The following is a 24,901-nucleotide window of genomic DNA, read 5'->3' on the forward strand; positions in this document are numbered from 1 at the left end:
TCAAATCCAGCCTCAGACACTTGACACTTACTAGCTGTGTGACCCTGGGCAAGTCACTTAACCCTCATTGTCCTGCAAAAAAAAAAAATTAAATAATAGTTAACACAGTTCCTTTGTAGAGGCTTGATGGCAGCCAGCTTGAACATGAGTTTCTATTGTCACTTTCCTCATATGCCTCTCCCCATCCCTACCCACTGTCTTCTAATCTCCCCTCTTGACATGGATGGATTGCAGCTGAGCTAAGAACTGGATCATTTTGGAAAAGGTAAAGTGTTAACTATTTCTTCCTCATCAGAGTAAAAATTCTGAGGCCTTTGTACTTTTAGAGGAGTCACAAGATTAAGGAGCAGTTTGGGCAAATGCATTTAGCCTTAAAAAGCCCACTACTGTTTAAACCCAACCTACCTCCCACCTTCCACTGTCTGGGCTTGCTTCTTCCCCACATTTGTTCCCCTACTACGGGTATGGTTTGTCCTCATGTGTCAAGTACAATTCTTCAAGCTTTTGCGTGGCTATTGATATATGACACTCAGACAGTTAAGTGAATGACCACTTGGGAAATATTTAATCACTCATTTCAAGTAGCTTTAAAAGATGTGTCACTTCATATTCCACGTGAAAAAGTTTGTCAGCTGCTGAAGTCTCATGCTGATGAGAGATAATGCACTTGGAATGTAGGACAGCACATAGACTAGGGGTGGGTACCAAACCCCAAGTTCTCTTAACTGCTGCCCTGGTGGATGGGGAGAAAAATCTGATTTCCTCAGAGCACTCTAGCCATCTTAAATAGAGAGAACCTCAACTCACCCAGAAGGCTCATAGGCTCTCTAAGCAGTCATGTTCCATCAAAACCAGAGAGGAATGTTGAAGTGTGTCTCAAACAAGAGAAAGACCTATCACAACCTCTTATATGGTTGATTGATTGGTTTTTTGTCAAGCTCCCTGATCTCCTACCCCCTAATTTGCACATTGGTTCATTTTTTAAAAATGGTTCATTAATAACTTAAACATTTAAATAACTTTAGGAGTTGCAGTTGGACCTGTCCTCAGCTCCAGTTGTCAGCCTCTTCTTGGGCCAAGTCAGAAGGGCCAGTTTTCCAGACTCACTTTGAAGCATGATAAATATCCATTGGGGCAAATGCAGAATTAGTGGTGACCGGCTGGCTTTGTCCCAGCTGGGGTGTTAGCATCCATCAAGTTCACAGTTCTACCCAGTGTATAAATCATGTCCCACACAGATACATTCAGCTGATGTGGTTGGTTGCTTGGCTTTTCCTTTTCAGGTATCGTTTGCGGATTTTGATCATCCACTTCACACTTAGCTTAGCAAACTCGGCTGCTTTGAATAACGCTAAGAAAGCACCACAAAGAAGAGCAATTGTGTTCCAGGGGTTGGCAGTGATGATCTGAAAAATAGAAATTTCTTGTTTAGTCATTTTTTTCAGTTGTGTCCAACTATTAGTGACCCCATTTGGGGTTTTCTTGGCAAAGATAATGGAGTGGTTTTTACCATTTCCTTCAGCTCATTTTACAGATGAGGAAACTGAGACAGACAGAGATAAATGACTTGTCCAGGGTCACACAGTTAGTAAGTATCTGAGGCCAGGTTTGATAAGCCCAGCATTCTGTACACTTTGCCTCTGTAAGGAGCTAAAATTCTAGCTAGTTTGTCTAAAATATCTAATGAGTGCTCGCCAATGAATTATAAACTTTATAGCAAGAGTATTTAAGTGTTTAAGTATTTATTAAAGAGCATTAGGATCAGAGAGAAAGGTAAAAATCTAACTATTTCTAAGAGACCCCATCATCCAACCTGCCATGGTGAGGTCAGGAACAAAAAGGACCCAACGCTTCCTCCTTCCTCCCAGAAGCCTCCTGTGAAACTGGGAACATTCCCCCCCCCCCACCACACACACACAGCTCCAAGCTAATTGGCTGGGAGCTTTGATAGACAGGTAAATGAAATGATATTCACAAAGTGCTTTGCAAATCTTACAACACTCTATAAATGTTAGCTGCCATATTCTTTTTATCATTATTATATTTGAGGGCAGCTAGGTGGTGTAAGGATTAGAATGATGCCATCTGCTGGAGAGTTACTGTAGGAAAGCTCCACCATGAGGAGAAGGCATCTGAGGGCAAGCCATGGTCAGGTCCTTGGCGTCAGGAAGTGACGTTTGCTCGTGGGTACAGTCTATCAAGGCTACCAGCCAATGAGCTTGGAGCTGTGTGTGGGAGATGTTCCTAGTTTCACAGTAGGCTTCTGGGAGGAAGGAGGAAGCATTGGGTTTGATCCTTACAACAACTCTGGGAGGGAGGTGATACTGTTATCCCCATTATACAGATATGGAAACTTAGACAAACAGGTGAAGGGATTTGCCCAGGGTCACTCAGCTAGTAAATGTCTAAGGCCAGATTTGAACTTAGGTCTTTTTTTTTTTTTTTTTTTTTTGCAGGGCAATGAAGGTTAAGTGACTTGCCCAGGGTCACACAGCTAGTAAGTGTCAAGCATCTGAGGCTGGATTTGAACTCATGTTCTCCTGAAACCAGGGCCAGTACATTCATTGTTTCTAAACCAATAAGATGCTGACTTTTCCATCGACCATTCTATTTTGACCGATGGATGGCTCTCTGTGTCAGCTGAGTGCATGAGATGGTATACCATGCTCAAATAATCCAGGAAAGCAGAGAGGTCTGTCGTGGGTGCTGCTCTGTTTTAGCAACTGTTTTCTTTGGGGACTGCTCTGAGGAATGATCTGTTCTCATCTAGCTAAAACGTGAGTGAAGTCACAACCTCTCTGGAAAGCCAGGTGCTCATTACAGTGGATAAAGTCCTGGACTTGTTATCTTACCTCAGACACTTCCTAGTTGTGTCATCTTGGGCAAGTCACTTAACCTCAATGTACCTCAGTTTCCTCCATCCGTAAAATGAGGATAATAACACTTACCTCTCAGTGCTGTGAGGATCAATCGGATAACATAAAGCATTTTGCAAGGTTTAAAGATTTATTTTTATTATTATTAAGCTTATTTGCTAATGAGTAAAAGGGAGATGATGACACTCTACTTCAGAAAGTCATGGAGAAAATCAAATGAAACTTGGTCTCTAAAAAGCTTTGTAAATGGTATAACACTGGATAAATATATGTTGTCATCCCCCTTAGAATGTAACCTCCTTATGTGTAGGAATTGTTTGATTCATTATATTTTAATCCCCAGAATTGAGCTTTGTGCCTCTAACAAATTGTAGGTGCTTAGTAAAGACTGGTCTGGTCTGGTCAAAACCCTCATTTCACAACTTGAAAGTGAGACTCAGGGGCAGCTAGATGGCACAGTGGATAGAGCACCAGCCCTGGAGTCAGGAGTACCTGAGTTCAAATCCGGCCTCAGACACTTAACACTTACTAGCTGTGTGACCCTGGGCAAGTCACTTAACCCCAATTGCCTCACTAAAAATAAATAAATAAAATAGCATTTAAAAAAAGAAAAAAAAATGAGACTCAGAGATGATAGCATTTATGTAACACAGTAGGTTTGTGAGATATCTTACAGATGCTCTTACTGATTTGATCCTCACAACATAGAGAGGTAAGGTGTAATTATTATACCCATTTTATAGAGAAGAAAACTAAAGTACATTGAGGTTAAGTGACTTGTCTGGGGTCAAACAGTCATTTCATTTCATTTCATGTCCAATTCTTTGTGACCCCATTTGGGGTTTTCTTGGTGAAGTTATGGGAGTGGTTTTGCTATTTCCTTCTCCAGTTCATTTATAGATGAGGAAACAGAGGTAAACAGGGTTAAGTGACTTGCCCAGGGTCCCACAGCTAGTAAGTGTCTGAGGCCAGATTTGAACCCATGAAGATGAGGCTTCCTGACTCCAGGCCTGGCACTCTATTCATTGCATGACCTAGCTGCCCTTGGGGTCATACAACTCGTGAGTGAAACCTCTGACACTTCTAGCTGTATGGCAAGAGATGATTGGAACTTGGGTCTTCCTGGCTCCAGGTCCATCGCTCCATCCCTCCATTCATCTCACCATCCAGTTGCCACCAAACGTTTTATAAACTAAGCTGGTTAATTCCAGAGGCTATCATCCAGACTCTTTGCTCAATACCTCCCTGATGAGGGGGCACTTATTTTCATAACCTCTTACTTAAGCAAGAGTTTGGCTTCTGCTACCTTCCTAGCCACTCTACTCAATTATTTGTGCTTTTCTGTTCTGCTGATGGCAATAGTTACTTTGGATTTTTTTTTTTAAAACTAGTTTTTCCTATATTACATCCAACAGGAGTGAGCTAAAGTTAGCATATAAAAAGCATGATGTGAGGACATTTTGCCCAAGGAAAGGAAGCTGCATCCCACACTGTCCAGGGAGCTGACCGGCTAATCATAAATATGACTTACATCTTGGACTTTCTGAATAAAGGGATCTTTCCACTCAAAGACCACAAAGAACAACTGGACACTTTTTTCTGCTGCTGGTCTCTGGTCAATGTAGTTCACCACGCTTGTCTGGAAGGAAAGCAGAGTTACCATCTCCATTGTGCACCTTCTTTCCCTCAGGCTCTTCCTCTCCCCTTCCTACTGGTTCTGGTGACTCTTAAGTGTTAACTCACTTCACACCATCAGATCCAGCAAAGTACAACAAAAGGATCCAAAATATGCATTTGCTGGGTTTCCCCATCTCTCCCAGGCTGGACATGCCGGGACTACTCATGGGTTCACCAAGTCTCAGAAATTCCAACTCTTCAAGTTAATCTGTTACATCAGTCCCTCTCTACTCATATCATACCCACCCTAAACCAAGCCTTCATCAATTCTTCCCTCAATGCAGTATTGTAGTCTCTCAATTGGCCTCTCTGCCAGTCAGTCAACAAACATAAGAGTTTACTATGTGTCAGGCACTGTGCTAAGCACTGGAAATACAAAGAGGATCAAAACTAGAATCGCTTACCCTCAAAGAGCTCACATTCTAATGGAGAAGATAATGTGCAAACAACTCTCATACAAGATATAGACACTATAAGTGGAAAGTAGTCTCAGAGGGAAGGCATTGGGTGATGGAGGGGAGGGAGAAGGGGTTGCTTGGCAGGATACTAAAAAAGACTTCTTGTGGGAGGAAGCATTTGACCTGAGCCTTGAAGGAAGCCAGAGAATACAGGAAGGGGAAGTGAGGAAGGAGAGCAATGAAAAGGCATAGAATTGGGAGATGAGTGTCTTGTGCAAACAACAACCCAAGTTAGTGTCACTGGATTACAGAGTAATGTGATGGGGAGGTCAGTTGTCGAGTCTCTAACCCTGTCCAATCCATCTTTCACATAGCTGCAAAATGATGAAAAACTGGTTTTCCTAAAACACGGTCAGACTACATCACTCTCTTGTTCAAGAAGCTTGAGTTATTCCTCGCTGACTCAAGGATAAAATACGTTTCACTGTTTGGCACTGAAAGTTCTGAAGGATTTTGCTTGAGTCTATCTGTCCAAGCTGATCATCCCCTATCCCATGCTTGGTAGTGTTTGGTACATAGCAAGCACTTAAATGCTTGTTGACTCTATATTCACTCTACATTACATAATTATACATTCTACACCCCAGCCAAACTGGCCTAATTGCTGTCTCCCAAACATGACGGTCCATCTCCTGCCTCCATGCCTTTGCCATGGCTATGCCCCCTTGCCTGGAATATTTTTCCTCTATTTCTTGGAACCCTTAGTGATCTTGAAAGTTTGATGTATTGTTTCCTTTTATTTTGTATCAAATCTCTCTGCTAAGAGTTTTAGTATCCAAGATCTAGAAGTAATTTATATATAAGACTAACATCCATTCCTCAATAGATAAGTAGTCAAACAATACGAAGAAACATTTCTCAAAAGAAGAAATGCAAAGTATTCATAGCCATATGAAAGAATGTTCCAAATTACTAATGATAAGAGAAATACAAATGAAAAAACCTTGAGGTTTCACCTCATACTCTGAAAACTGGCAAGGATGACAAGAAATGGTAATGGTAAGAACAAAGTCAGATACAACAAAACATTTATAGCAGTACTTTTTGTTATAGCAAAGAACTGGAAACAAAGTAGATGCCCATCAGTTGGGGAATGGTTTATTAAACTGTGGTAAATGTATGTAATAGAGTGTTACTGTGCTGCAAGCAATGATGCATGTGATGAATACAGAGAAGCATGTAGAGATCTACATGAACTAATGCAGTGACGTAAGCAGAACCAAGAAAAATCATACATAATGACTCTAACGATGTAAATGGAAAGAACCCTAACACACACACACACACACACACACACACACACACACAAACTCAAAGTGAATGTAACAAAATCACAAAGCTCAAGCATGACTTGAATGAAGAAATATGAGGGGTACTTCCAACCCACCCCTTTATGGAGGTGGGAGACCCAGAGGTGTTACACGTGTATTTGGATTTTTTCAAGCAATAATATGTTATGCTGATTTTTTTCTCTCTTCATTTCCTCTTTTTTAATAGTCTTTAAAAACTACCATTTGATATATAGTATAGCTCTCTGAAAGGGATAGGGAAAAGACATTGGAGAAAACCATGATGATCTAAAAAACTAAAGACATCTATAAAAACTTATTATAGAATTAAAAAAAAATTATCCTTCATTTGCAAATAAGTCCCTCCCAATTCCCTATACATAAAGTCATTCCTTGTAAGAATAAATGAAGGGGGGGGGTGCAGCTAGGTGGCGCAGTGGTTAGAGCACCGGCCCTGGATTCAGGAAGACCTGAGTTCGAATCCGGCCTCAGACATTTGACACTTACTAGCTGTGTGACCCTGGGCAAGTCACTTAACCCCCATTGCCTCACCCAAAAAAAAAAAGAATAAATGAAGGAAAAAAAAACAGTTCAAAAAACCTAACTAATACATCACCTAAGCCTGACAATATAGGCTATGTTCCATACCCCAAATTGCCCAAACCTGCAAAGGAAGGCAGGCATTTTCTCATCTCTTCATCAGGGCTTGCTTGTTCTTTTTTTTTTTCCCTTGCGTGGCAATGAGGGTTAAGTGACTTGCCCAGGGTCACACAGCTAGTAAGTGTCTGAGGCCAGATTTGAACTCAGGTCCTCCTGAATCCAGGGCCGGTGCTTTATCCACTGCACCACCTAGCTGCCCCAGTTTGCTTGTTCTTTAAGAGGTTTGAGACCTCTCAGTGGCATCAGACTGTGTCACTAGTCTTGGTAACACTGGCCTAATGGGTCAGCTTCAAACACAAACAGAGAAATGCACGTGGTCACCCAGCAGAGGTCTCCTATCATCTCCATGTTGCCTAAAGCAGGCTCTGTGCTGAAGGGAGCCTAGAATCAACTACCTCCTGCCGGAATTCCACGGCTTCCCGCCCATCCTCTTCTTTTGTCTTCACAAGTGACATCTTGACCCAGGTCCGGAAACCCCCAGAGAACTTCCAGCTGGAATAAGCACTCTCACAGTCCTGCATGAAGCGCACTTTGTCTGGGCTTGGAAGGAAGGGGAAGGGTGAGATGGGAGAACAGCACAGACTTATTTATAGAATTAAAAAATGGGAAGGGACCTTGGCAATCATCTCAATCAAACTTCCCCACTGTCTCCCACCTTCCAGAGAAGAAAGTTATATCACTAGGCCAGGATCACTCAGTGGCGGAGCCAGGTCTTGATTTGTGGTTGATCTCCAGTTTTGAAAGAAAAATGTAAGCAGCTACACGCAACATCCTATATCCACTCCAGAAGAATTCCTTCTCTAGCACCCACTACCTTCCAAGGCAGACCATTTCACTTTTGGATAGCTCTGTTAAGTTTTTCCTTACATCAACCAGAGTACTGTGGAAAGAATGCTGAATTTGGAGTTAAGAGCACCTCAGTCTGTATCCTGGCTCTCCCTCTTCCTACCTGTGTGACCTGCAAAAATGAAAGGACTAACCTGGATGCACACCAAGGTCCCTTCAAATTAAATCCATGATCCTAAGCCTAAATTTGCTTCAGCCAGATCCATCCCTCCCTCCCCTGGGGCCAAACAAAATAAGTTTAATTCTTCCATATATGACAGCTCAAGTCTCTGCCAAGTCTTCTCTTTTCTCCTCCAGGTTACGCTGCAGTTTTGTTTTGGGCTTTTTTCAGCTGATCTTCAGGACCTGTCATCATCCTGTCTCCTACATGTCTCACTGTTCCTTTGCAGAATCTTTGGCTAAATTTGTTCTACCCACTTTGTAGATATACTTCAGAACACTGTCCTAGGATGTCCCCTCTTTACTTCCTTGGTCAGTGATGTCATCAGCTTCCAGGGGTTTAATTATTATCTTTACCCAGATGTCTCTCAGATCTATAGGTCGTCTAGCTGTCCTCTCTCCTAAACTCTAGCCCCACATCTCCAACTTCCTGCTGGGCATCTTTACCTGCATGATACATAATTCCAAAGGACCAATGATGAAATAAACTACCTGCCTCATGACAGAGAGGAGAAAGATTCAAGTTACAGAATGCGAGACATTTTCAGATATAGCCAATGTGGGAATTTGTTTTGCTTGACTACACATATTTGTTGCTAAGGTTTTATTTTTCGTTTTTTCTCAATTGGGGCGTGGGAGAGAAATGGGAAGAGCTAGGAACTGAGTTGCCAAAAATAAATGAAAGAAAGGAGGGTCATTGAAACATGTTTTTGAAATGCACAGAAGAGAACAGAAGGAAGGCCAGAAGGAATCACGGACAAGAAGGACAGCTTTGAAAATAACATGTCAAACATATACTTAAAAAGAAAATAAGTTGTACATAACAGAGTCCCAGTCTCTTGGACGACCTTCTCTTTCTGTTCTATTATACAAAGGGAAGAACTCATTTTAGTTGATACTTAAGTTCAACATTTTTTAAAATCAGGAAAAATAAAATAGATGCCTTCCCCCTACACACTTTTCTCACATCTGTTTTGGAGAGATTTGGGCAGAGTTACTTAGGGATAAGGGGCAGGCTGAGCCAAATGGCCCCTCATGGATCCTACTAGCACTAGGATTCAGCAGAACACTGCATCCTCTCTCTCACTAATTTCCCTGTCATTTGTACACAGCTGTCTGGTTTAGTTGTGACTACAGAGTCTCCCAAGATCAGACTTCTAAAAGATTTGGTGTAGAGGAAGAGGAACCGGCCCCTCAACGTCCTCTTCTGGACCTGAGATTCTATTTCTAAAGTGAGCCAGGAAGACAAAAAGCTCATCCAGATAACTTGTTCCTCCCAACAATTCCACTGGAAGGCTCCTGATTCTCTATGAAGATGCTTAGACTAGACTGACCCAGCCCAGGCCAGTCCAACTTAACCTAGCCCAGCCCAACTTAACCTAGCCCAGCCCAACTTAACCTAGCCCAGCCCAGCCCAACTTAACCTAGCCCAGCCCAGCCCAACTTAACCTAGCCCAGGCCAGTCCAACTTAACCTAGCCCAGCCTAGCCCAACTTAACCTAGCCCAGCCTAGCCCAACTTAACCTAACCCAACCTAGCCCATCCTAGCTCAACCCAGCTCAACCCATCCAAGCCTAGCATAGCCCTGCACAGCCCTACCTTTGTACAAATTCTTGGAAAGAAGAGAAGAGGAGGTAATCGATGGCACTGAAGTCTTCATTGGTTTCGTTCAGGCGGAACTGAAGAAAGACCAGCTCCCTCTTCTTTACTTCCCGGGGTCCTTGGACAATCAGAGCATATTTCTACAGCAAAGAAAAGAGCAAACCCAGAAGTCAAAGCTGGGGGGCGTGGGGGCATGGGAAAAGGGAAAAAGGGGGGGGGCTCTTGAGGTCTCTGATACCTCTCCTCGGGCAATATCCTACTCCATGCAAGCCTTCCTATACTAGTGAAAAGTGAGCCGACAGCTTCTCTTTGCTCTGCCTAATATGGAAATCACATTCACCTCTCTCCAGAATTATCCACCTATTCTTCTCCCTCTATTCCACCCCTATAATACAAGCCAAGGCTCACTGCACACAAAATGAACAATAAATTTTAATCTTTACTAAGCCTCTGCAGATGCCTATCTAATCCGAAATTGCTAAACAAATTGGGATACATGAACGTATTGGAGTATTGCTGGGCCATCAGATACAATGAATACAAAGAGAAAGGTAAAAAACCTCTATGAACTGAAGCAAAGTCAAGAAGGGAATATGGTAAAGTAGAACTGAGCCATGACTCGCCAGTGTGGAGACCTGGGTTCAAATCCTGCCTCCACTGCCTATTACCTGTGTAATCCAAAACATGTCAACTTCCCTGAACCTCAGTTTCCTCCTGGGGAAAATGCATAGAGCACCGGGCCTGGAGTCAGAAGATCTGAGTTCAAAACTAGCCTCGGAATTTACTAGCTATGTGACTCTGTGCAAGTCATTTAACTGCTATTTGCCTTGGTTTCCTCAACTGTCAAATGGGGATAATAACAGCATCTACCTCTCAGGGCTGTAGTGAGAATCAAATGTGGTAATATTTGTAAAGGGCTTAGCATAGTGCCCAGCACATAGTACGTGCTATTTAAATGTTGGCTATTATTGTTATTAAAGTGTTTAGCACAGGCATTGCACACAGTAGGTGCTATATAAATGCTTATCCCCTCCCCTTTCCCCTTGTTTTGAAGGCTTTTGTGAGAATTAAGTGAGTTAATGTATGTAAAGAACTTAGCAAAACTTAAAGGGCTATATAAGCAATTACTAGGCTATATCCTTCTATCTCCCCCTCCAGAGTGGTATAAAAGAGGTGCTGGAAGAAGAAAGGCCTGCAGCTTGTCTAAGCAGGTCATAAGGAGAGCTTCCATGTGGGTAGAGGCAGTGAGAACAGAGGGAAGGGGTTATGTGCATGTCTCCCCTATTAGTAACTCCTTGAGGGTAGAGTCCCTTTCATTTTTACATCCCCAGCAACAAGCACAAGGCCTGGTGCATAATAAGTATTTAATAAATGCTTATAGATCAATTACAGAAATAGAAATGGTGGGGTACCTAGGTGGTTCAGTGGATAGAGCACCAGCCCTGGAGTTAGGAGGACCCAAGTTCAAATCCAGCCTCAAACACTTGATACTTACTAGCTGTGTGACCCTGGGCAAGTCACTTAACCCCAACTGCCTCACAAAAAAAAAAACAAAAACAGAAACAGAAATAGAAATGGTGACAGGGCTGCTGGACTCCTTTTTTTCTAGAGGCAGGATTTCCTGGCTTGGTGGTGCCTCCCATTTTGCCATTGGGGAGTTATCTGCCATCTTTAGTACCTCATCTAACCCACTGGCCTGGGGAAAGTGCCTGAATGCCCTAGGGGGAAACCTATCCAAAAGAATCCCAAGGAATCAGCCTCTATCTTTTATCCCCTCCTTCTCTCAGTGAAAATGTCTGCTGTCCCTCATCACTACCTCACCACTGCCCTCCCCAACACAGACACTGACATTCAAAGAATTCAACCCACCAAGGCAGAAGAATGTGCTTGCAAAAGATCATTGATCTCTCTTGGGGGTGGAGGGGGCTTTCTCCCTGTCCTCAGACAAAAGCTACACCATTTGGGTATCCCATCAGGTGCCTGTTTGCAAGTTGTTTGGTTATTATTAGGTGGGAGGGACCTGGGACAAATTTCACGTCACCTGCCCAATGTAAGGGATCTCGCTGGGGACATATGCACATTCATTCCATTTTCTGCCCTCCACAGGGGCCATTAATAGGAAAATGGGGGACCCCACCAAAGAATTAGCCTCCCAGAGGCAGGCTGGAAAAGCAGTGAATGTGGCCCCCATCCTCGGAGCCCTAGAGGGCTGGAGTTCTCAGGCTGAGCTGACTCCTGAAGCAGGCCCCAGGAGGTTTACCATGGTTTGGTTGGAGAAAGGGTCCGTGTAATTAATCCTCTTGGTGGTGCAGTTCACATCTCCTGGCTGCCCGGGCCTGTTCAGAGGGGGGATGACATCGTAATGGTGCTTACAGCTTAACAACTGAGCCTGCCCAGGGTACAGGGCAATACCTGAGTTTGGGGGAAAAAATGGAGACAAGCAAACATCAGAAATCCTCAAGGCCCCAGGTTCAACACCTTCCATTTCTTGTACTTTTTTACCATAAGCAAGCTGTATGGAGCAACCCTGTGGGAAGTCACAAAATATAGCCCTGCCTTGAAGGTGCGGGGTCGGATTAGGGACCTGGAGTCTTGACTCTCAAGAAGTTCCCCTTATACTGCTATTACTTTTCTCAGTAATGTTCACTCATATTTCCAAAACGCTCTAAGGTTTTACAGAGTGTTTTCTATAACATGCTAGTGTGGTATATGTACAAGTATTAATATACCCATTTCACAGATGAGGAAACTAGAATTTGTAGAGGTTGCATGATTTGCCCAAGGCCAGACAGCTTAGGAAGTGTCATGGGGAGGATTGAAATTTCCATCTCTTGACTTCCAAATCTAGCAGTCTTTACATGAAGTTATTGTTTCTACAAATGCTGGGAGAGATACTGTTCATGACCAAGGAAAGTTCAGACCCTATCAGATGCTTACTAGCTATAAAGCTGGGCCCAAGTTTCTTCATCTGTAAAATGTTGGGGGGGGGTGGTCAAAGGATATGAACAGTAAGTTTTCAAGAGAAGAAATCCAAGCTCTCTATAGCTATATGGGAAAAATGCTCAACATCACTAATATATATATATATTTTTAGTGAGGCATTTGGGGTTAAGTGACTTTCCCAGGATCACACAGCTAGTAAGTGTCAAGTGTCTGAGGCCGGATTTGAACTCAGGTACTCCTGACTTCAGGGCCAGTGCTTTATCCACTATGCCACCTAGCCACCCCAACATCACTAATAATTAAAGGAATGCAAATTGAAGAAACTCTGGGGCTCCACCTCACACCCATCAGATTGGCAAAGAGGAAAAAAGAAGAAAATGGCAAAGGTCAGAGGGGCTGTAGGAAAACAGGCAGACACACTTGTGTATTATTGGTGAAGTCATGAATGCATTTATCCATTCTGGATTTTTTAAAGGCATGAAAAAAAAATCTGTCCCTTCCACAAATCTCCATAAAGTAAAACTTTAAAAACTAACCTCCAAATTAAGACCCTACATAGGCCCACCCCCCAAAAATCTCATGTTAGCACTATCCAGAAATGTGTGTCTGCATTTTTAGTTCATCACCTCTCTTGTCATGGGATAAGTGGTCCAGCCATACTGGAAAACAATTTGGAACTATGCCCAAAAGGTCGCTAAACTGTCTATACTCTTCGACCAGCAACACCACTACTAGGCCAGTGCTTCAAAGAGGTCAAAGAAAGAGATAAAGGATCCAATATGTACAAAAATATTTCAAGTTTTTTTTTTTTTTTTGCAGGGCAATGGGGGTTAAGTGACTTGCCCAGGGTCACACAGCTAGTAAGTGTCAAGTGTCTGAGGCCGGATTTGAACTCAGGTACTCCTGAATCCAGGGCCAGTGCTCTATCCACTGCACCACCTAGGTGCCCCTTCAAGTAGCTTTTTTTGTAGTAACAAGAGACTAGAACCTAAGGGGGTGCCCATCTATTGGGAAATGGCTAAACAAATTAGTGTATAATAATGGAAAGGAATATTATTGTGCCAAAGAAATGTCCAAATGAACAGTTTCTGAAAAAACTGAGAAGAGGATGCAGAGTGAAGTGAGCAGAACCAGAACAACTGATACTATAACAACATTGTGAAAATGAACAATTTTGAACAACTTAAGAACTCTGATCACTGTAATAATCAACAATGATAAAGAAGGGTACTCACCTCCTGAAAGGAAGCTACTGCAAAAGGAGACTCACATTTTTTGGACATGGCCAAACCTGGGGGTTTGTTTTGCTTGACTATGTGTATTTGTTACCCCCAAAAAAGAAGAAGGTTGGATTAGATCTCTTCAGAGGTCCCTTCCAGCTCTAGGTCCATGTTCCTGAGATTGAATAAAAGCAGCCATAGACTTTTCCAAAATTGTTTGGCCATGGGGTCAGATACAGATGCTTTGCCAGTGATTTGCCTGCAATTTGACACTACACCAGAGATATGCTGGTAAATGTTTAACAACCAGCTTTCCAGGGGGAGAAAATGCAGCACAACACACTTCTAAATTTAATCTAAAATTAAGTTAAACATTTCCTCCATTATTTTCTTAAGTCTAGACAATCAACAAAACAATAAATTAAGTCCTGGTTTGTAGTATTTGCTGATTTCCAAGGTGCATATAATCATAATAGAATTTTTTTTGGTGGGGCAATGGGGTTTAAGTGACTTGCCCAGGGTCACACAGCTAATAAGTGTCAAGTGTCTCAGGCCGGATTTGAACTCAGGTCTTCCTGAATCCAGGGCCGGTGCTTTATCCACTGTGCCACCTAGCTGCCCTCAATCATAATAGAAATTTAACAATCAGCTCTCAAGAATCTGCATGACTTGCCTCTAGCACATCCCTGCAATGTACCCTGGCCAAACATGAGAAACCAAAGAACTCCAGAGGGAACAGATTTCTCCCCACATTCTGCCAGAGTGGAGCAGTATTGTCTTCTCCCTTCATGGGAAAGGACACAGTTGCTGGTTCAAGCAGGAGTTATTCTTGCTAAATAAAATAAAATGGAAGTAGGAATGGAAGGGATAGGGTGGTCAAATAGCAATAACTCAAATTTAGGTAACATTTTAAGGTTAACAAAACACTTTTCTCACAACAACTCTGTCAGGTAAATATTATCCCCATTTCACAAATGAGGAAATCGAGGTTCAGAGTAGTTAATACTTTACCAAAATCAAACAGTTATCTAAGGCAGAATGGGAACTGACGTCTCTTCCTGATTCCAAGCTCACAATCACTCTACACACTACACCATGCTGCCTCACATTATCTCCTAACCAGAACAAGACAAACAGAGACAAAGAATCCAGTGCAGAGGCTGAGTCCCACAGCACGTCCCACTTTCTTTGAATAGCTGGACTACTCACCTCATGACAAATGAGGTGATGAACTGCCCTAGACAGGTAGGTAAAGGATTTATTAAGCACTTGCTATGTACTAAATCACAAAGATAAAATAAAGTCACTTTACCATAGCATCATATACAGTACAAATAAGAAATGGATTTACATTATATGTGAAAAACTTAATCTTGTAAATGGTGTAAATTATTTGAAAAGAATTTTCAAAAAGTTATTAAAACATCAGACCCTTTTGTGACTTTTGGCCCACCCTGTACAAGAAAGCAAGACCATCCCTATCCTCAAAGATCTTATTTTCTAAGGAGGGAAACAACACATTAAAAAAATGATGAAGGGCAGCTGGGTGGCACAGTAGATAGAGCACTGGTCCTGGAGTCAGGAGGACCTAAGTTCAAGTCTGACCTCAGACACTTAACACTAGCTGTGTGACCCTGGGCAAGTCACTTAACCCCAATTGCCTCACCAAAATAAAATAAAATAAATTATGAGGGAGGGAGTGGATATGGTGTGAAAATGGTGGCCGGAAAGAACTTGGAGGTCTGCTTCTGGACAGGACAAAGTAAAAGCTCAACCATCAGAGCCTGGGGGGTGGCAGGCACAGAGACTAAGCTTCCAGTATAAGAGAGAGTTAGTGACACTCAGATCAGAATGGAATTTCCCCCTCGTTCACTCCCCCGTCTTTCAAAGCATGAAATTATCCTTAAAACAAGTCTAGAAGTTATTAACTGCTCTGTTTTCTATCCCTAATGCCTCTAGGATAAAATTTTAAATTCCTCTGTTTTTCTTGTAAAGCTTTTGACAATCTGGTCCCAATTTATCTTTCCAGCCTCAAGCCAACCCAACTTGCCTTCTCCCTGTTCCTAACACGTGGCACTCTATCTTCTAACTCTGTACCTTTGTACTGGCTGTCCCCCATATCTAGATTTTATTCCCTCCTTACCTAAGCTCTCTCTTCTTTCAAGACACAGTCCAAGTACCATTTTCTACACAAAGCCTTTCCCAATTTGCCCTAACTTCTAGTGCTCTCCCCCCACAACTTTGTGTTTATTTCTTATGTTTTCTCTTCATCTCTGGTCAGTAGCCTGTCATTCGTTATTTTTCAGTCATTTTCAGTTGTGTCCCATTCTTTGTGACCCCATTTTGGGTTTTATTGACAAAGATACTGGAGCAGTTTGCCATATCCTTCTCCAGTTCGTTTTATTGATGAGGAAACTGAGGCAAAGAGGATTAAGTGACTTGCCTAAGGTCATACAGCTAGTAAGTGTCTGAGTCCAAATTTGAACTCATGAAGATGAGTCTTCCTGACTTCAGGCCCCTGACTTGCAGGCCTGACTGGCCTTCTATCTTCTATCCACTGCATCACTTAGATAGATGCCTTATAGCCTGTTATAGCTATATTTTAAGCCATGGTCCGGAAATCTAAATCTCATTAACAGACATCATCATCTTAGCCTGTTTGGTTCACAAATCAAATCTTTTCTCCCTGCACCCATTGCCTTCAGTAGTGAGCAATTATGAAAATACCTGCTGAGCTTCTCTGATTTTCCTTCTCTGGCCCAAGATTTTGTCATTTCAGCAGCGTTTTCTAAGCTCCTTCCAGCAGCATTTTTTTTTTTTTACATATAAAGATAGTTCTCAACTTTTGTTTATACAAGCTTTACAATTTCAGATTTTTCTCCCTCCCTCCCCTCCCTCCCCTCGACAGCAGGTAATCTGATATAGGTTATATATATATATATATATATATACACACACACATAATAACATTAATCCTATTTCTGCATTAGTCATATTATAAGAGAAAAAATCAGAGCGATGATGAAAAACCTCAAAATAGAAAAAAACAACAGCATCAAAACCAAAAGAAATAGTATGGTTCATTCAGCATCTATACTCCGTGGTTCTTTTTTTTTTTTCCTTGGATTTGGAGATCCTCTTCTATCACGAGTTCCCTGGAACTCTTCTGTGCCATTGCATTGGTGAGAAGAAGCAGCATTTTTGCCATTATACATCACCAGAAGTAGAGAGTAGGAATCTATTCTAAGACATCCTGGGAGATTTTTTGTTATGTCTTGCATCTAGGTAGGCAGCCGACCTTTACTGTTATCATCAGTGCTCCTAAACAAAGAGTCACTGACTAACATAACCCTCTTCTTCCTCTTATCCCTACTCACCTGACAGCACCTGTGGCTCTACTCTAACCATCACTGCTGAGAAGTTAAGCAGGAATATCTCCTCCTCAAGACACTTAGCTCTCTCCTCTCCATGGAGAGTCTCAAATGTGTTTTTAGTCCAAAGTGTACAGTGGTCTTTCTTCCTTTCCCCCTTGGTGTAACATTCTTCTATTCCACCTCCAACATTGACACAGGTCAAGTTCTCCTTCTGCCATCGTATCCTTTCCCTACTGCCTTGACCCCCCACGGCCATTATTCCCAATAGTCTAGAATATGAGGGGGCATACCTTGAACTCCTTCACCTTCCCTTGCAAAAAGAGACCAGCGTGAACTTTGAACAAAGAGTAAGGTGGAAATCCAAATCCCTCTGTCTCAGATACACCTAGGATCAAGGGATTTAGAGCCAGAAGGAACCTTAGAGATCACACAGAATGTCATCTCATTTCACAGATGAGGAAATGGAGGCCCAAAGTCACCAGGGTAGAGTATAACAGAATAAGTTATACAGCCAAGTAAGAGTTAATAGAGTCAAGATTTGGACCCAAGTCCCATGTTCTTTCTGCTACACCAAGCTACCTCCTTTCTGCACTCAATAAAAAAACCCACAGAATTTGAGTGTCCGATTTTAGTGCTTTAAAGATCTTTCAGCTCAAGCACATTTTTGGTTGAGAGCTGGAGCCCAAAAGACAAGCTTAGGGATGGGTGCTGGGAGCAAGTCTTACCTGGTGCATCATAGCGGTCCACTTCCTTGTAGGAGACAGACATGACCGGATGCTTGAGCTTCTCCCGGAAATCAGTGATGGTCTGGTAGACCAGGAAGACAGCCACAGCCATGAGCAGCAGGTAAATGAAGATTAGCAGCACTGAAAACACATTCTTTAGGCACGCCTTGCTGAAGCGGATGCTGCTGATGACAGATTCGCTGTCTAGGACTAGAGAAAGACAAAGTCATGATGAAAAGATTTTCCCTCGTATACAGAAGAAGACACTCTTAATCCACCTGATAATAAGACTTGAACTGTGAGTCATCTTCCCAATGGTAGGGATTAGTTGCACAGATACATCTCTACTCACTCATCTGGTTCTTCTTGTGATAAATGACGTTTATGAGTTGGTTGGCTAGCATTAGGGGGGTGGCCTATGACCATAAAAACTGAGAAAAGGTAACCTACCCTCACAAAGACTGAAACTTTGACCTTTGCCCCCGTACTTGGGGTTTAAAAGAACCATCGTGTAGGCTATGGATAATCATGATATGGATAAAGCACTTTGACATTCCACACCTGTGATGCAGGGACTTTGGAAATCACAAGAAAAACTGTTCAGATTTTTTTTTTGCAATAACCAGGATAATTTGTATTAAAATAAACTGAGGCACCACCTAATGCCCCCAAATTAGCCAAGATAGTTAAGAATGATAAAACTCAACATTGGAAGGATCATGGCATGCTATTAGATCATTGGTGGAACTGTGAATTCTGCGACCTTTTAGAAAGCTATCTTGCAATAACTTACCAAACTGATGATGCCTTTTGAGTAAATGATCTCACTACCAGGTCTATATCTTAAATATGTTAGAAGGAAATAAATTATTTTATTTAGACATATTTAAAAATATCAAACTTTACCTATAAAAGTGAAAAACTGGAAGCAACCCAAGTGGCCAATCACTGGGGGAAAGATGAAGTAACTGTGATATATTAATGCAACAACATTATTTTTTCAATAATATAGGTGAAAAATACAATGAAATGTGGGAAAATATCCTGATACAGATCAAGAAAACAAAATCAAAACAATGACTTGCACACTGTGACTATATTAAAAATAACAGCAACACAAATCTCATAAGAATTCTGATGGAAAGAGATGACACAGGGCACAGAGCTCTCCCAGCCAGAATGAATTATATTACGATAAGATCTCTGTGCTCTATAAATGCAACCATTTCTATACTTTTGTATTTTGTTTTGTTTTGCTCTATTTTCCCCAGTTGCCTGGTAAAGCTCCTTCAGGGAAAACCATAACCTTGTTTTTGGAGAAACTAAGGAATGAATCAGTCTTTTTGCCCATATCTAGGATGAGAGAAGTGCCACCCCCCTCCCCCCAAGTTTCCTTTCCTAGAGGCAGCAGCAGCAGCAGCAGCAGTGATCATTCCTTGGATGAAGCTCACTCGTGATGTCAGAGGTGAGGGAGAGCCACAAGGCAGCTCTGATGACTGATCTCTTTCCACCTGGGGCGTTCCCTCTTTCATACCTGCCCTTCTCCTGGCATTCTCTGTGGCTTCAAGAGCCACATCAATGGCAGTCATTTTCCTTTAACTTGAGTGGACCAGTAGAAAGGGCACTGGATTTGGAACAGGGAACAAGACTTTAGCTTCAAACTGTGGCTCTGATGCTTACTAGCTCTGTGACCATGGACAAGTCACTTAACCTCCACAGGGCTCAGTTTACTCATCTGTAAAATGAGGCTAAGACTCAAACTACCTACCTCACACTATTGTTGTGAGGAAAGTGCCCTGTAAACCCTCAAACACTATGCAAATGTAGATTATTAATAAGTCTCTACTCTATTTTAGCCACCTATTGGCAAAGTCACACTGGAGACGTCCTCATTACTTGGAACAACTGAGTTTCCAGTCCCCTAGTCATAAAACTCCAATGGCTGCTCTCCTACCCCTGAGATAAAATAAAAACTCCTTTGTTTGACCAGCCTTCCCTCCTCACAATCTGACCTCGACCTACCTTTCCATGCTCACTACACATTAATTATCTTCATCATGCACTCTATGTATTAGAGTGGCCTGCATACTGTCCCCAGTGCCTGTGCCGTTCCACCAGAGTGCCTGGCACACAGAAGGTCCACCCTCCGTGCCCAGAATTCTCTTCCTCCTCACCCACACTTCACAGAATCCCCAGCTTCCTTTAAAGTATAGCTCAAGCCCTCCTACGTAAGGATTACAGGGATCTGCCAAGATAGTTGCTAGTGTCCTCTCCACCCCCACCCCTACTCCCCAACCAAAGTTGTTTCATATTTATTTATCTGGCTACCTATTGTTTCACTGCAACAAAATACAAGTTCCTAGAAATCTTATGAAAACAAATGCTGAAAACTATCTTTACATGTAACTGGGAAATAATAAAATACTTTTATGATTAAAAAATATATATTCAATATATAATTTAAATATATTTTATACATAAAACATATATTATTTAAAAGATATGTGTATATATGTACATACATATACATATATACATATGTATATACACATATATTCATATATATAAAGTTCCTCTAAGGCAGGGGCTGTTTTGTGTTTGTCTTTGTAACCCAGGCATCTAGCAAGTGCCTAGCATATAAAGTACATTTAATAAACTCTTTTTCTAATGATATTTTATTTTTTCCCCAATTACATGTATGAGGCTATTTTTTAGCATTTCAAAAAAAATTAACAAACTCTTGTTGAATAAATGAATGAAGGCGGGGGCAGCTAGGTGGCACAGTGGATAAAGCACCGGCCTTGGATTCAGGAGTACCCGAGTTCAAATCTGGCCTCAGACACTTGACACTTACTAGCTGTGTGACCCTGGGCAAGTCACTTAACCCTCATTGCCCAGCAAAAAATGAATGAATGAATGAATGAATGAATGAATGAATGAATGAATGAATGAATGAATGAAGGCAAGAAACTGAGTGCTCTCACCCTCTAGCCACAAGCACCAGACCTTTTTTTTCACCTCTCCCATCTACAGAACCTGCTGTTTGTCCTCCACACCAAAGCCCCTTCCTACTCCCAGGCCAACAGCTTCCTTCTGACCTCAGCTGGGCCCCAGAGGCAGTCATTTCAATACCACGGGGTTTAACCCCCCATTCAGAGGGGGAATTAGTTAGAGTCAGGAGTAGCTGAGGGGCACAGGCTCCTCTGGCACCATGTTCGAATCAGCTCCTGTCTCTCTTCCTTCATTACACTTGATTCTTCACTCTCTCTCTCACCACAAATATCTAATTAGCTGCCAGCTCTTGACATCTCTAGCTCTTGACATCAATAGCTCTCAAATCTGCGTCCTTCTGCCTGTTCCCATGGCCTCTACCCTAATTCGGGCCCTCACCGCCTTCTGCCTAGATTTGCAATCGCCTCCTGGGTGTCTACCCCAAGTCCCTCCCCTTGCCAAGGCCGCCATTCAGTGGATTACCTAAATTGATTGTGTCACTTCCTGCTCAATAAACCCACGGTTGCCTCTAGGATCAAATATAAGCTCTTCTGTTTGGCTTCTAAATCCTTCACACTGTGGCCCCAACCTGCTTTGCCTACTGTATTATTCCTTTACTCCACAGTCCATTGAAACTGGCCTTCTCCATGTTCCTCATGAACAACATTCCATCTTCCAGCTCCCTACCTTTTCACTGGCCCTTCTGCAAACCTGGAAAGCAGTCCCACCTCATCCCCATCCAGTTAGAGTCCTTTATGTACTTCAACCCTCTGCTGAAGAGTGACCTTCTACATGAAGCCTTCCCTGACCTCCACCCTATATAGTGCCCTCCCTCCTCACACTTCTTGGGCATATATTTTATACATCCATATTTATATATACAAACAGTCTTCCCTGATTAAATGTAAATACCTTGGACTGTTTCCTTTTTTTCTTTGTATCATAAGAACTATGCCTGGCATAGAGCAAGTGTTTAACAAATGTTCATTGACTGACTGAATATGATCTTCAATCTCTTCCCCTTCATGAGGTCCCTCCCCTCTGTTTGCAAATATGCTCTGAAATCCCCACCTTAAAAAGCAAACACCACCATATACACCTTTCCTCAATCTTACTACCCTTGCACCATGTCTTCTGTCTTCTTCATTTCCCAAAACAGACTTCTCCCAGTTTGGAAGGATGCTTCACTGCTTGCTCACTCCTCAAACCCCCAAGATCTGATTGCTTTTCCTAGCCTACTCAAAGGACTCAAGAGGGTTGAAGGCACCAAAGGCATCCTATCAAATGCAAATGGCCTGTCTCAGTCATCATTTTCCTTGCTGCTGTGTGTAGCATGTAACAGTGAACTTCCCTTCCTTGCAACTTCTACCAGAGCTCCTCTAAGAAATCCTCTCTCCTGATGCTCCTGCCTTTCTGGTTATTCCTTCCTTCTTTACTGGATCCACTTCCTTGCTTGTTCTTTACCATAAATCTACCTCAAATAATAAGCATATCACCAAGCTCAGTCACATGCTCTTCTATTCTCTTCCTTTATGATTTCATCTGCTCTCACAGATTCAATGATCACTTCTATTCCTTCACTCCCAAATCTCCACATGCAGCCTGGACCTCTCTCTCTTGAACTTCAGTCTAATGCCACCAACTGCCTTTTAGATATCTCCACATGGATATGCAAGCAGCTAGGTGGCACAGTGGATAGAGTGCTAGGCCTGGAGTCATAAAGACCTGAGTTCAAATCCAGGCTCAGACACTTTATTTTTTTTAAATAAAAGTATTTTATTATTTTCCAGTTACATGTAGAGATAGTTTTCAACATTTTTTTTTTTTAGTGAGGCAATTGGAGTTAAGTGACTTGCCCAGGGTCACACAGCTAGTAAGTGTGTGTTAAGTGTCTGAGGTCGGATTTGAACTCAGGTACTCCTGACTCCAGGGCCAGTGCTCTATCCACTGTGCCACCTAGCTGCCCCCAACATTTGTTTTTATAAGATTTCCAATTTCAAATTTTTCTCCCTCCCTCCGCTCCCTCTCTTCCTCCCCTAGACAGCAGGTAATTTGATATAGGTTATATATATATATAATAACATTAAACATATTTCTGTATTAGTCATGTTATAAGAGAAGAATCAGAGGAAAAAGGAAAAAACCTCAAAAAAGAAAAACAACAGTACCAAAAACAAAAGAAATAGTATGGTTCAATCAGCATCCATATTCCATAGTTCTTTTTTTTCTGGATTTGGAGAGCCTTTTCCATCATGAGTCCTTTGGGATTTTCTTGTACCATTGTATTGGTTAGAAGAATCTAGTCTATCACAGTTGATCAACACATAATGTTGATGAAACTGTGTATAATGTTCTTCTGGTTCTGCTCATCTCACTCATCATCAGTTCATGCAAGTCCTTCCAAGTTTCTCTGAACTCCTCCTGCTCATCGTTTCTTAAAGCACAATAGAATTCAGGCTGAGACACTTAATAGCCGTGTGACCCTGGGCAAGTCACTTAACCCTGTTTGCCTCAGTTTCCTCAACTGTAAAATGAGCTGGAGAAGGAAATGGCCAACCACTCCAGCATTTTTGCCAAGAAAACCCCAAATGGGGTCACAAAGAATGGGACACAACTGAAATGACTGGACAACAACAACAAATGTGGATAGGCTACTGTCATCTTAAACTGAACATATGAAAAACTGAACCCCTAATCTTTACTTCAAAACTAACTTTCCCTCTGGACTTTCTTGTTTATTTCAAAGGTCCCATAATTCTACAAGTCACCCAACGTCCAAACCTTTGTTTGAATCCCCCTTCTTCTGCATCTGCTTCATCACCAAGTTCTACTCATTTTCCCTAAGTTGTATCTCTTTAATCTGTCCTTTCCAATCCAAACATTACTGGCTCTAGCTGAAGTCCTCACAGCTGAGCTATTACCATAGTGTCCTGACTACTCTCCCTGCCTTCCATTTTCCCCATAGGAGTATACTCTGTACACTGCTACAAGGGAATTTTTCTTAAGCACAATTCTGATCATGCTGCCACGTGTAATAGTGGTAAGAAGCACTGGATTTGGAGTTAAGAAATCAATCCTGGCTCCAAGACCCCCTTGCTGAATGACCTCTCTGAGTCTCAGTCTGCCCATCTATAACATTTCTTACGGATTTCTTACAGATCACTGTCCCCCTTCCCCATGTGACATGGAATAGAATTCTGCAAATGACGTATCCTACAGGATAATATCCAAATCCTTAGCTAGGCTTTCAAGACCACCCACAGACTGGACTTGACCTACTTTCCAAGCACTCTCACTAGTTAATAAAAAGTATATTAATAGCTAGCTAGTGGTTCAACGTGACTAATATGGAAATGTTTTACATGATTATACATGTATAAACCTATATCAGATTGCTTGCCATGTTGGGGAGAGGGGAGGGGAAGGAGGGAGGGAAAAAATTTTGGAACTCAAAAACTTATGAAAATGAATGCAGAAAATTGTCTTTACATGTAATTGGAAAAATAAAATACCATTAATTTTTTTTCATAGCTAGTGATTAATGCACTTTTGGTGGAGCTATGAATTGGTTCAGCCATTCTGGAAAGCAATTTGAATCTATGTGCCCAAAGCTATTAAACTGTGCATACTCTTTGACTGAGCAACATCATTACTCTATGTTTATGTCACAAAGAGATCAAAGAAAGAGGGAAATGACCCATATATACAAAAGTATTTATAGCAATTCTTTTCCCCAGTGACAAAGAATTGGAAACCGAGGGCTAGCCATAAATTGGGGAATGGTTGAACAAATTACAGTATATAAATGTGATGGAATATGATTGATGTTGTGAGAAATGATGGAGATAGTTTCAGAGAAACTTGGAAAGACGCGTATGAACTGAAGTTGAGTGAAGTGAGTAGAACGAGGAGAACTGATGTGCTAACAATATTGTAAAGACAATTAACTTTGAAAGATTTAGGAACTCTGATCAACAAAATTACCAGCAATGATTCCAAAGGACTCATGGTGAAAAATGTCACCCATCTCCTGATAGAGAGGTGATGATCTCAGAATACAAAATGAAACTTTGTTGGGGCA

At 41.9% G+C, this 24,901-nt stretch overlaps 1 protein-coding gene across 1 annotated transcript in view; it reads right to left on the reverse strand.

The window, feature by feature from the left end:
• Positions 1-542: 542 nt before the first annotated feature.
• The window catches only part of PACC1 (proton activated chloride channel 1), a 36,417-nt gene continuing 12,058 nt past the window's right edge, over positions 543-24,901 (reverse strand). The window contains 6 exon segments of the mRNA XM_043964168.1: positions 543-1,406; positions 4,408-4,515; positions 7,356-7,500; positions 9,565-9,707; positions 11,828-11,979; positions 17,830-18,039. Of these exon segments, the coding sequence (XP_043820103.1) occupies positions 1,245-1,406; positions 4,408-4,515; positions 7,356-7,500; positions 9,565-9,707; positions 11,828-11,979; positions 17,830-18,039 (920 nt within the window). The 3' untranslated portion in view covers positions 543-1,244.

The sequence above is a fragment of the Dromiciops gliroides genome, chromosome 4 (genome assembly GCF_019393635.1).
Source record: "Dromiciops gliroides isolate mDroGli1 chromosome 4, mDroGli1.pri, whole genome shotgun sequence".
In the NCBI taxonomy this organism is placed as follows: Eukaryota; Metazoa; Chordata; class Mammalia; order Microbiotheria; family Microbiotheriidae; genus Dromiciops; species Dromiciops gliroides.